This window comes from Rhamphochromis sp. 'chilingali', assembly GCF_963969265.1.
Source record: "Rhamphochromis sp. 'chilingali' genome assembly, chromosome: 18".
In the NCBI taxonomy this organism is placed as follows: domain Eukaryota; kingdom Metazoa; phylum Chordata; class Actinopteri; order Cichliformes; family Cichlidae; genus Rhamphochromis; species Rhamphochromis sp. 'chilingali'.
The window spans coordinates 12,460,738-12,472,890 of record NC_137945.1 but is presented as its reverse complement, the minus strand read 5'-3'; the positions used below and the strand labels follow the sequence as shown (position 1 = coordinate 12,472,890).

The 12,153-nt window shown below is 43.8% G+C and overlaps 1 protein-coding gene across 1 annotated transcript in view; it reads left to right on the top strand.

The window, feature by feature from the left end:
- scrib (scribble planar cell polarity protein) overlaps nucleotides 1–12,153 on the top strand; it is a 78,745-nt gene that overhangs the window by 39,143 nt on the left and 27,449 nt on the right. The window contains exons 5-19 of the mRNA XM_080864220.1: nucleotides 706–762; nucleotides 1,030–1,093; nucleotides 2,950–3,024; nucleotides 3,217–3,361; nucleotides 4,041–4,159; nucleotides 4,316–4,515; nucleotides 5,308–5,474; nucleotides 5,590–5,720; nucleotides 5,836–5,958; nucleotides 6,151–6,336; nucleotides 6,426–6,782; nucleotides 8,156–8,218; nucleotides 10,546–10,635; nucleotides 10,720–10,797; nucleotides 10,896–11,213. Coding sequence (XP_080720346.1) covers nucleotides 706–762; nucleotides 1,030–1,093; nucleotides 2,950–3,024; nucleotides 3,217–3,361; nucleotides 4,041–4,159; nucleotides 4,316–4,515; nucleotides 5,308–5,474; nucleotides 5,590–5,720; nucleotides 5,836–5,958; nucleotides 6,151–6,336; nucleotides 6,426–6,782; nucleotides 8,156–8,218; nucleotides 10,546–10,635; nucleotides 10,720–10,797; nucleotides 10,896–11,213 — 2,173 coding nt within the window. The remainder of the gene's footprint in view (nucleotides 1–705; nucleotides 763–1,029; nucleotides 1,094–2,949; nucleotides 3,025–3,216; nucleotides 3,362–4,040; nucleotides 4,160–4,315; nucleotides 4,516–5,307; nucleotides 5,475–5,589; nucleotides 5,721–5,835; nucleotides 5,959–6,150; nucleotides 6,337–6,425; nucleotides 6,783–8,155; nucleotides 8,219–10,545; nucleotides 10,636–10,719; nucleotides 10,798–10,895; nucleotides 11,214–12,153) is intronic.

The following is a 12,153-nucleotide window of genomic DNA, read 5'->3' as shown; positions in this document are numbered from 1 at the left end:
TAGTAATTAGAATTGGGACAATTGGGTAACGAGATGAAGAACAAAACACTGTAAAAAGTTGTAGGAAAAGTAGACTCGGACATTTTTATCATTAAAATATTGCCTATATTCTACCGTAAAGCCAGCTTAATGATCCATTTCTAAACAAAAGAAGGAGGAAAGAAATCCTGATGTTTCAGCAAAGTAATGAGTCTTCATATCTTTTATATTTGGACTTGCACAGTTTTGTTTTTTTTTAAGATTTGAGGCGCCTCACACATCTCTACTGATATCTGTCTTTGGCATCAGATTTCCTTATTTTGTGCCAAAAGCAGAGGGTGCAGCAGTCGCTGTGCACACTTTAGTGACAATTCACAGGCGTAAGATTGAGAACCTAAGTGCTTAAAGGTTGCAAAAACTGTAACCTGTGGCCACTGAGATTTACAGATGTGCATGAATAAAGCGAGCGTGCAGGTTCTCGAGGAGTACCGATGTGCTCTGAGGAGGCTGCGGGCCACTGCTGTTCTCAGACAGATGGAAGAGTCCCTCACCACGCCTGGCAGCCCAGACGAACAGACCCGCCATCTGACTAACCAGCCTGCCTTTCCTCTCCCTTCTTTTCCTCCCCCATCCTTTATTCTCTTCACCTGCCAACTCCTGCCCCTCATATTTTTTGTTTCTCTTCATTTATGTGCCTCGTGTTCTCTGTCATTCCTGCTTTTGTAGTTTGGCCAACCTGGTGACGTTGGAGCTCAGGGAGAACCTGTTGAAGTCTCTGCCCACGTAAGTTTTTCATCTCTGCTCATACCACACATACATATTTCACTCTCCGCATTTTTCATTGGGGTGTTTTGTCACTGCTACTTTTACCTGTCAATTACTGTAGACGTTTCGGGAAAGGCACACACCACGAGTTACTTGTAACAGCAGGTTTATGAACGTACATCACTACATGTGAATGAATGGTATGCTGTTACCAGTTGGAGCCGGAGCTCTTTGTTCTTTGAGTGCACATATTTGTGTGACGTAACCGGTTGTGCTTTGATACAGGTCGCTCTCTTTCCTGGTGAAACTGGAACAGCTGGACCTGGGCAGCAATGAACTGGAAGTTTTGGTAAGTCAGCGTCTCATCCCCTTAAATGATCATCATCGTGCTCAGACAACACCCTTGATTGTGTCTTAAAATAATATTTTTCATTTTCGCACAACCAGTAGACCAGACATACACACACGCACACACTCTCAAATTGACACGTATCACAAATATCCCTCTCACAGTCCCACCACAGTAATTATGATCCAGACCACATGTTTACTTCACCAAACGCAGCCCAGCCAGTCTGAAAGAAGTGAAGCCCTGCCTGCACTACCCCAGAGTGAGTGCCGGTTTTAGCCCGGGAACACCCACCTGTCTGTGTAGGACAGAGCAAACAATGTCTCATGTCCTGACGAGGGCGGAGGCTGAACAAACAGTTGACATCATGATGAAACCTTGCCTGCATGCCTGTCATAGACCATCGCTCAGCCAGCTTAGATGCTAATTAATTATTTCATATTTTAAATTTGAGCTCGTTTCAAGATCCTTCAGTTGACTTTTTTTCCTAAAATCAGAATCTGATTTACCAACATTAGATTAAGAAATCTGTGTCAGACTAGAAGTCTCTGAAAGTCCTGAAGTTTCTGTTTCAGTACACTAATACACGGGAAAGATCATATGCATATTTAAAGGAGAGCTTTTGTGCTGATTCTTGTACTCACCTGTCATACTTGAATGGTTCAATCCGTATTTATCTTATGTTGGATTTTTGTGCAGCCCCTGTGCATCTATGAGATCTGAGGTTTACTTGTACATTTACTGACCTCATTATTACCATTGTAAAATTACATACTTGATATAAACCAAGGAACAGCATAATAGGGTCACCTTTAATTTTTATTTATCTTCTGTTTCAAAGTTTGAATTGTCCTCTACAGGTTTGTGGGGATTGTTGCCTGAAGTATCAAAGGCATATTTTTCCAACTCGGGAAAAGTGTAGAGTTGGAGATTTGAAGTAATTTTACTGGTGTAGCTGGTGAAAACAGAAGTAAAGGCAAAGCTGAAGCAGTACTTTAGCTAATTGAGCCTACCGGTTAAATACCCTCAACTATATCCAAGGGCTGTGGGTGGATTCCTCTGAAGGGTTTCTGGGCTTACCCTTAGGGATAAGTCTTTAGGAGAGACTCGGAGTAGAGCCTTTACTCTTCTGTATCCAAAGCAGCCAGTTGAGGTGTTACAAACATCTGACTGGGATGTCTTCTGGAAGTTGATAAGGCACTTTTGACTGGGAGGAGACCAGATTATGCTTCTTAGCTGTCTTGGGAACACCACACAATTCCCCAGGGAGAACTGGAGGAGGTGCCTGGCGAGAGGGAGGTTTATGGGAATGTTTTTTATACGATTGCCCATGTGACGTGGACAACACGGGACAACAGAACTTCTTGAGCTAGTGAACTTTTTTGACAACCTGCCAGATGGCCAGGACTCAAGTGAAGTGCAAAAATGACCAAATAAAACAAAAGTGATGAGTGACAAGAAGAAGACGGCACTGTTGGTGAGGCGAGGGTGTGTGTGTGTGTGTGTGTGTGTGTGTGTGTGTCAGCTGCCAGAGAAGAGAGATGGTAAGAAAGCACACCTGGTACTGATGTGTCAGAAAAGTCAAACTGAAAGTCGGAATCCGGTGGGAGTCGTGCTAGTCAGCGCTGATTTCAGCTTCAAGCATCTGAAGCGGTCTGTGGTATAACTGAGGCTGACATCAGATCTTTCTGTAACAGTCATCCACAGATGTCACATGATTTTTCTTTTCCAAATTCTCAGCCCCTCTAACAGATTTCAAATGAAGCACGATCTGCACAACGTGCCGTTTTAACACAAATTAGATTTTACATAAAAATATGGCCACTCACTCTCTTTTCTCCCCTACTTTCCTTTAGCCGGATACCCTCGGCGCTCTCCCCAACCTAAGGGAGCTGTGGCTGGACCGTAACCAATTGTCCTCATTACCACCAGTAAGTACAGCTTTTTCGTTTTTTTGTTTGTTTGTTTAAATGTCCTGATTTTCATGAAGTTCCAAACTGTTGCGTTCATGCAGAATTTACTCCCACTAGCAGTTTTCTTCTTTTTGTGTTTGCTGGATTGTATTGTGTCTCTATAGCTCACTGTAAGTGGTAATTTATGTGTTTGTGTGTGTGTGTGTGTAGGAGCTGGGAAACCTTCGTAGGTTGGTGTGTCTGGATGTGTCGGAGAATCGTCTGGAGGAGCTCCCGTCAGAGCTGAATGGCCTCCTGGCTCTCACAGACCTGCTGCTCACACAGAACCTGCTGGAGGTCGTCCCGGACAGCATAGGTGAGAAACACCAGGGGAAGGGACAGGCTTGTTTTCTGTGTTGGTGTTGGTGTTTATTACCTTTGTTTTGTAACTAACTCAGTAATTCAATAATAATTCAATAATGTTCTTCCTGTAAACTGTGTGTTATCTTGTCAGTGAGAGTTTTTGCACCTAATCATGAAGCCATATTAAGTATACACTGGGATATGGCTCTAGTGTGATCTTAAACAAGAACAGCACTGCCCCCTACTGGAAAAATAATACCAATGAAGCACAGATATGTGTTTAATTGCAAGGACTAATTAGATTAACATATTTTACAGTATGTTGTCCGTGAGTCTTGCAAACTCACGTCTACATATTGCAGCTTAGATGGTGCATCATAAATAAGCTGTAATGTGGGCTAAGTCTGTGCTTCTGCTGTTCCTTCTTCTTTGCCCTTGCTGTGGAAAGAATACAAATAATTTCTTAGTAGTGAAGTAAAACAGATTTTAAGAATCGTGAGAACTGCCCACTGCAGCCTCTGTCTTTGTTTTTCATTTACGCTTTTCTGCATAAAACTCTTGCTCAAAATCACACACATCCACACACAGATATATTAAGAAACACGTATGTGATCTGAATGAAAAATAGTGCAGCCCAGTAGTGAAGTGTACGATGTTGTGTATTGCTAAATGTTACCGTGATTTGTCTGCAGGGTCTCTGAAACAGCTGTCCATCCTGAAGGTGGACCAGAACAGACTGACCCATCTGACTGATTCAATAGGCGAGTGTGAAAACCTCACAGAACTTGTCCTGACGGAGAACCTGCTACAGGTAGGGACGCACAGTATAAACTGCTTCCTGCAGCCCTGCATTTGACCTATTAGGGGTTCATGCACACCCATTAATAACTAAGTCCCATTAACAATAATTATGTTGAATCACTGATTCCATTAATGGCTTTCGTCTCCCTCCCTTTCGCTTTCAAAGTCGCTTCCTCGCTCGCTGGGCAAGCTGAAGAAGCTGACCAACCTGAATGTAGACCGCAACCGGCTGGGCAGCGTGCCCAAAGAGCTCGGCGGCTGTGCCAGCCTCAACGTCCTCTCACTGAGAGACAATCGCCTGGGCAAACTGCCTGCTGAGCTTGCAGATGCCACGGAGCTGCATGTGCTGGATGTGGCTGGAAACAGGTACCCTTACTTAACACCGTAGACCGTTAATAATGCACAGCAGCTTTCACAGCAAAGGTTGAAGACCTGAAAAGAATGTCTTTGCCAAAATAGATAAAACAAAGACGTTGCACCGACACTTTTGCCCTTGTAGTTCGTAATTTCATCACAGGTATGACTTTGTGCAAATTGTTTGTTACTAGAATGATCTGAAGCATAATTATCGCTGTCAAAGTGTTATTTCAGAGACTTTTATTCTTACATTCTCCTACAGTCTCTTTGCAAGTCAAAATAATCCCAGCTAGTCTTGTACTGGTGCGTGCTGCCCCCTCATTTCACTGTTTTAACGAGAGAGTGGCCTTACAGCAAGGGTTGTCAAACTGGGGTGGGGTGTGAACAACCGGTCACCAGGAGGTAATTTACTAATCAGAAGGTTGGTGGTTTGATCCCTGGCTGTTCAAGTCTGCATCCCAAAGTATCCTCGGGCAAGTTGCTTTCTGAATGCATGCGAGTAGGTGAATGAGGCATGTTGTGTGCTTAAGAGGAGTAGGAAAGTGCCATTTAACCATGACAGTGGTCCTGTAGACCACAGTATGTGAGGAAAAGCGCAAATGTCTCCCATGCCTGCTGCAGTCTCATTGGCTCTGACAGGCATGTTGAAAGAAATTCAGGTTTGTCTCACAAAGACGCCAGCCCAGCTGATGTGCTGTTCTGAGTGTACTGACAGGAAAGAAGGAAATAAATAATAGATCCACCTTAAAAATCTTAGAAATTTTAAGCTCATCTATCTGTCCTGACCTTACGTTTATCCAGATTACAAAACTTGCCTTTCGCCCTGACAAACCTCAACCTGAAGGCCATGTGGCTCGCAGAGAACCAGTCTCAGCCAATGCTCAAGTTCCAGACAGAGGACGATGAGCGAACAGGAGAGAAAGTGTTAACCTGCTATTTGCTACCCCAGCAGCCTTCCCCAAGCCTAGGTAAGCAACATGCTTTAAATAAGCATTTGAGTATTCAGACCTGTTAGACGCATGTATAGATGATGTTTATTTTAACTGGCACACTCTTTCTTCTGCCCTCTCTCTTTATCTGCAGAGAACCTGCTGCAGAACAGTGTAGATGGTAGCTGGACAGACAGCAACCTGAACAGAGTGTCGGTCATCCAGTTCCAGGAGGAGACCAAGGCTGAGGTGGATGAGGATGATGAGGCTGCTGCAGAGCGTAGAGTGAGTAAAAACTAAACAAAGCAAACCTGACCCATCAGCACAAAAGCTAAAAAAAAAGAATAATGTCGTGCTTAAAGGAAAATCAGATAAAATGCCTTTTTTTTTTCTTCTTCAGGGCCTTCAGCGCAGAGCCACACCACATCCCAGTGAGCTGAAGGAGATGAAGAAAGGGATTGAAGAGAGGAGGAATGAAGCCTACACATCCAGACAGGACGAGGATCAGTCCCTGGACCCACAGGTACATAACGTCAGAAATATGGTCACCACCAAATTAAAAAATAATAAAAAAAAATAAGCAAATAGCATTTCATTTCTTGCTGCTCAGCTCCAGTATTACAAACAACTAAACTCAAAATTTGCTCTAATACTGCCTGACTAGCTGCTGCTGTGGTACATGCTGATATAATAAAAATGATGTCATTGTTTTTAGGGAAAAAGGCTCAGTGACCTCTCCAATCAGAGCCATGACTCACAGGTGTCTAACAGCACGCTGTCGGCCACCTCCCACGAGGACAGACAAAATGTGACTGAGGCCTCTCACATGGAGAACCGTGTGGACGGCCCTTCCCCTCAGGATGAGGATGACCTTGATGAGATGGAGGTGGAGTACATTGAGGTAAATGGTGGATAGGTTTTCTCCTCATTTCATGGATTCAGTCTTTGTTTCTGTTAGACTCTAAAATCCTCTCCCTTTCTTTTCTCCAGCCCACTGTGCACTTTGCAGAAGAACCCATCATCCGAGGTGGGGACGAGGACCACGAAGAGGACGGCGAGGACGGCGAGAGGAGTGACGAGGAAGACAAGAGGCCCATGGAGAAGCGTCTGATACGAAAGGACACGCCACACTACAAGAAGCACTTCAAAATCACCAAGCTGCCCAAACCCGAGGCTGTGGCCGCTCTGCTGCAGGGCTTCAGTCCCGACGCCCTCAACTCTTCTGCTCAGGCTGCCGAGGACGAGGAGGATGAGGAGGAAGAGCAGAGTGATGGCACTCCTCAGCACCGCCACAGAGTGGAGGAGGCAGAGGACAGCCGGCATCAGGTCAACTCCAGCCAAGTAAAGGTAAAAGAGAGATCCAAACACTGGCAGGGTGCAGTTCAGGAATGTAGAAAGTGTTATATATCATCACAGCAGGACATGCAGTACACACCAAGTCAGCATATTTTAGGATTTAAAACTTTACATATATATTTTTCCTTGTTTGTTGCCTCTTTGCAAACATTTGATATTGTATGCATGGAGAGCCTTTGCCACCTTGCAAGCTGCATTCACTTAAGATGGATGTGGCGTTGCATGCAGGGTCATTCCTGAGATGAAGCCGCCCTGCCCTTGTGCTATAAATCCAGGGTGATGCATTACATTCATCGCAAACTCACCAACAGCCTCATCTGGCCCCCTCAGATTTTGCCTCTCCTAGCCTGTTCCCCCACAGAAAGCATGCAGACATGTCGGCATAAATCAGCCACAGGCCATTGTGATCCCTTGTTTCCATACAAGACTGCATTCAGATCTTTGTCTAAACCTTTTTTTTTTTTTCTTTGTGGATAAATTCAGCCTTTCTTGCTCAACACTGGCGCGCCTTATCATCAGTTACCTGCTGATTTAATTGAATATTGACACTTGCACACTGCTTTTGTAACATTGTATGCTTGTAAAGTATGAATGAAACGAGTGAAGGATGCTCGGGAGCTGCTTATCAATGAATGTCCTTGTTGATCATTAGACTTATTAAATTGAGATCTGTTAATTTGTGTCACGCTAATTGTAGAAATCCTTTTTAACCTAATGATCAAACATCATCATGAATCTGTTTGGTGTGTGGGTATGGATGTGTGCGTGCGTGTGGGTGACTGAACTCGGACCAACCAGAACATGTACTGGCAGAGCTGGAACACAACATCGAATGAGCCTGGCTTGCGTCACATGGTCGTATTTTCTTTCACTGGATTTTTGTAGGGACTTTGTTCTTCTAGTAAATCAGTTTCTGTATCATTTCTTTTGTACTTTCTGTGAATCGTTTAGCTATGTTTATATTTTTTTAGCTTGAAACTGACTTCTTCACCTAAATTTAAGTCTTGCTCCTGGAGGAAATTGCTCTTGATGGTGTGGAGGCTGGGCTTGTTGTGGTTTGGGAGCTTTTGCCTTCTTTTGTCCACTCTCTCTGCACTGTATTTTTTGCATTCTGGCTCAGCTCCTTGGTCTTGTCTTTCCACCTCTGCCTGTATTTTGCTTTTGGTGGCTGGGGAGTGAGTGTGGATTCGCTTCTGCTTCACAACCTGCAAGCAGACAGTGGCGTGTTGAGTGTCTGGTGTGTCTGGAGGTTTTTATATTTTTTTTGTTCTGTTTTGTTTTTTTTTGGGTGTGTCTGTCTGTGTGCATATTTTTATTTTGGCCTGACTAATCCGCATGCCTCTTGCTGGTTCCTGTCCTAACAGGGGGTGTCATTTGATCAAGTCAATAATCTGCTGATTGAACCTGCTCGAATTGAGGAGGAAGAGGTCTGTACCTACTCTTTCCCATCCACTCTTGTCTTTCCGTCCCTCACTCACCCATTCATTTGTCCACCCATACTCAGAAATGGAGAAAACTTCCCACAGAAATCCACGGTTAATCCGAGCCGATCACTAGGGAACCCCTCTAATCCCAGCTCATTCACAGGAGGGGCCAGTGTGGCAGAACCTGAATACAGGACTGAAACTGACACTATTTATTTCTTCCTTCTTCTTACTGGACAGCTGGAGTGTGGACACTTTAACCCTGTGATAGTAAACATGTAGTGAGAGTTTCATTCTCAGCATTTTGTGCTTTTTGGAGTCTAAAGCAGAGAGCCAGGCACTTGATAACATTTAACTTTTAATTTAATTTTTGGCCTTTTAAACGCAACATTTGTGGTTTTCCATTGATCCTTCCCTTCTGGGTTTTATAATAAACCAATCACAGGTCATACCTGAAAAACAGCATTTGTTTAATAAATTGCCTGAACTCAGTGAATGAATTAAGTTTTTTTTTCTTTGTAATCATAGTAAGATTGTTACTTCCACCTCAAAACAAGGTAGTCATCATTAACTGGTGATTAATTAACCCCGCCCCCTCAGTATTTGAACATACACACCAAAGAGGAAAAAATATATACCACCAGTTCCTCTGTTAAATAAACAGTGTGAGGAAAACACAGAGAGCAGGTTCTCAGCGAGGAGTCGGTATTCTTATCATTGCACGTGCTGCAGATTGATCAACCATATCTGATGTTTTTGCATATAGATTAAACATGTAGGTTAATTTCAGTGCATTTACAGCAGTTTTGCACAGCTTGCACATATTGCTATTTTGAAGGAAACTCTGGCCTTTCCAGTTATTGAGTAGTTGAATTCTCCTCTTCAGGCTGAACCAGATCTTTTTCTTTTCCTTCTATAAAAGGATTAGTGCCATAAGGATTGAAGTTTGCAGATATTCAGTCAGTCCAGGTTCTGGCACACTCTGCCTCTCCCCTGCCTCTCCTCTGCTTCTGCTGCTTTGCTCCTTTTTCATCCCATCCAGTGCCTTGTCACCCTGGAATGAATGGGCTGGTTACACTCTGATGAGGCAAACCCACTTTCCCAACTTCCTCCAGGTTTTAATCCAGTTTCCAAACAGGATAACCGGTGGATGGATGACAAAGTCGATTTTTGATTGTGTAAATCTGTAACACATGGCTGTTATTTCAAGTGCAAGAAAGAGCTTGTTTCAGATTTGCTTTTGTTTTTGTTTATTCCCTCCATCTACATTTTATTTTTTGCATGATTCACTGTATATCGGTACATTTAGTATGTTTAGTGTGGGTGATGAAAATTTGCAAGAAACATTTGTTCTCGCTCTTGTCACACTGAGCAACACTGGAGTCTCAAAGCAAGGACTCCACCTTTAGGGCACTTAAAACTGTTGTCTGTTACTTCCTTCCATCTGTACCTCATTTGTCTCCATTCCTCCCCTTTTTGCATGGCCTGCAAGTATGCATAATGTACACAAGTCTACACTCCAATTCATACATAATACACTTTGTTTTGGGAAAAATGTTGGTCTCACTGAGTCCAGCCGAAGCATTTTTACACAGTGTGTTAGAATTCATGTCCCATGTCAGTTCATTGGTTAATTGGTTAATGATTTGGGTAAAACTTTTTGTTCGTGCTTTAAATCAAATTCAGGCAAACACAAAGCCATCTGCCTCCCATTTAAACTGGCATAGGCCCATAAACTGACACTGAAGTCAGCGTTTATCCATCAGCAAAAACAAAGGGTGCAGCACTGATTGACGCCACCTTCTTGCTGAAAGAGGTTACCCACGACTTAAAATACAGGGTTCATCAAAAAGAATCATCCAATTTTAAAGTGCTTTAAACCTGCAGCTGTTCACCGATCAACTATCGAAACACGTACCGTGAGTAAGAGCACATTCGTGAGTTTCATGTGGTTGCCGGTAGGTAGCATAACAACAGCACTGACTCCAGACAATGCTCACTAAAGTATGGAAGGAGTTTGGCTATGTCATGGACATTTACCATGCGTCCGGAGGGAGGCACATTGAGCACTTGACACTGCAAGCTTTGCATAAAACTTTATATTCATGCATTTTAAAAATTTACCACATGGTTCTTTCTCTGTCCATTACTTAAAAAATGTAGCCTTTCAAAATCAGATAATTCTTTTTGATACACCCTGTATAAACCCAAACAAAACAAAGTAAATCGCCGTGGGCTCGTTTTCCTCTTAATCTGCCCTAAGATGATGAGTAGGCTTTTTATGGGTTTTCACTCCCAGTATTGTTGACTCCCCCGTCCTCAACTTGCAGCACACCCTCACCATCGTGCGACAAACAGGCGGCCTGGGCATCAGCATTGCTGGTGGAAAAGGATCCACGCCTTACAAAGGAGATGACGAGGTAGGGCTGGGTACCTGGGGTTTGTTTAGGTTTGGAAGTATTTGAGGTCACAGACTGACTGTGTTAATGTTTGGTTGCTTTTAGGGAATCTTCATCTCCAGAGTGTCTGAAGAGGGTCCTGCAGCCAGAGCTGGAGTTAAAGTGGGAGACAAACTGCTGGAGGTAAACATCTGCATGTCTGTGTGTGTGACAGGGAGGGTGACTAGAAGAGTGTTTTGTTTGTTTTGTTAAACAGAAAACAAACAATCTCCTTGTCTCAGGTAAATGGAGTGGACCTCCACGAAGCTGAGCATCACACAGCAGTGGAAGCTCTCCGCAGCTCCGGTGCTACAGTTTCCATGACAGTGCTGCGGGAGCGCATGGTGGAACCAGAGAACGCCATCACCACCACACCGCTTAGGCCCGAGGATGACTACTTCCCACGGGAGAGGCGGAGCAGCGGCCTTGCCTTTAACTTGGAGAACAGTCCAAGCGGGCCGAGGCAGCGGTTCTCCACCTGCCTCATCCGTAATGACAAGGGGCTGGGATTCAGCATCGCAGGGGGGAAAGGCTCCACGGCGTACCGCACAGGGGACACGGTGAGGAAAGAAAAGAAAAGAAATAAAAGAGCCTCAGCTGGCTCCTTTCGATGTGGAGGAGCCGCGGCTCGACTCTGAGCCCCTCCCAAATGACTGAACTCCTCACCCTATCACTAAGGGAAAGCCTATCCACCTTTTTCTCATCCTCTGAAGATCACTTCTTATATTGAGCTGTCAGATACACATCATAAAGTTCATAGTGCTGACATCAGAGGCAGAGAGGTGTCGGTTGTGACAGTACAGACATTAAATTCATTATGTGACAGATGAGGCAGAATTTATTCGCAAATGGAATAAAAATGTTGATATGTAGAAAAACAGGCTGCGGTTACGTTAATCTGTCTTTGTGGATTGACCATCATGTTGCCGTCTGCTTACAACCATTTATTGATCAACTGCTGTACGTGGAAAAGGCATCTGTCCGTCTATGGTGCACTTTTTGTTGTCATACTACAACCAGTTCTGAGCGGGTAAATGATTTAGCTGTTTCAAGTGTGTTTGCCGTGTATTTCTCTGTTGATATGCATGAATGCCAGCTAAATTATTGAGAACATAACTGATAGATTAATCCATACTTAGAATAATGGTTGTGGATTGTTCCCAACACCTGGTAAGCCCTGTCTGCATGTGAAGCGATTGATTTGCTTTGCTTCTGTAGCTGAAACTTGGGCACTACTGTAAGAGTCCAGGCCTCTTGTTGCCAAGGTGACCCTCTTATGTATTTACCATCCCATCATTTTCCACCCAGCAGCATCTTTTGCTCCCATATCAAACACCTCCCTCGTAGTTGACCTGCCCACTGAAATTATAGTTAAGTAAACCTTAAAGGTAAGAGTAATTTATATTTAACTGAGTTTTATTTAGCCTGATAGGAGACTATCAGATCACAGTGTCATGTCTGATGTTAAAATAAGCAGCACAAGGGACAGATGTTTGTCTG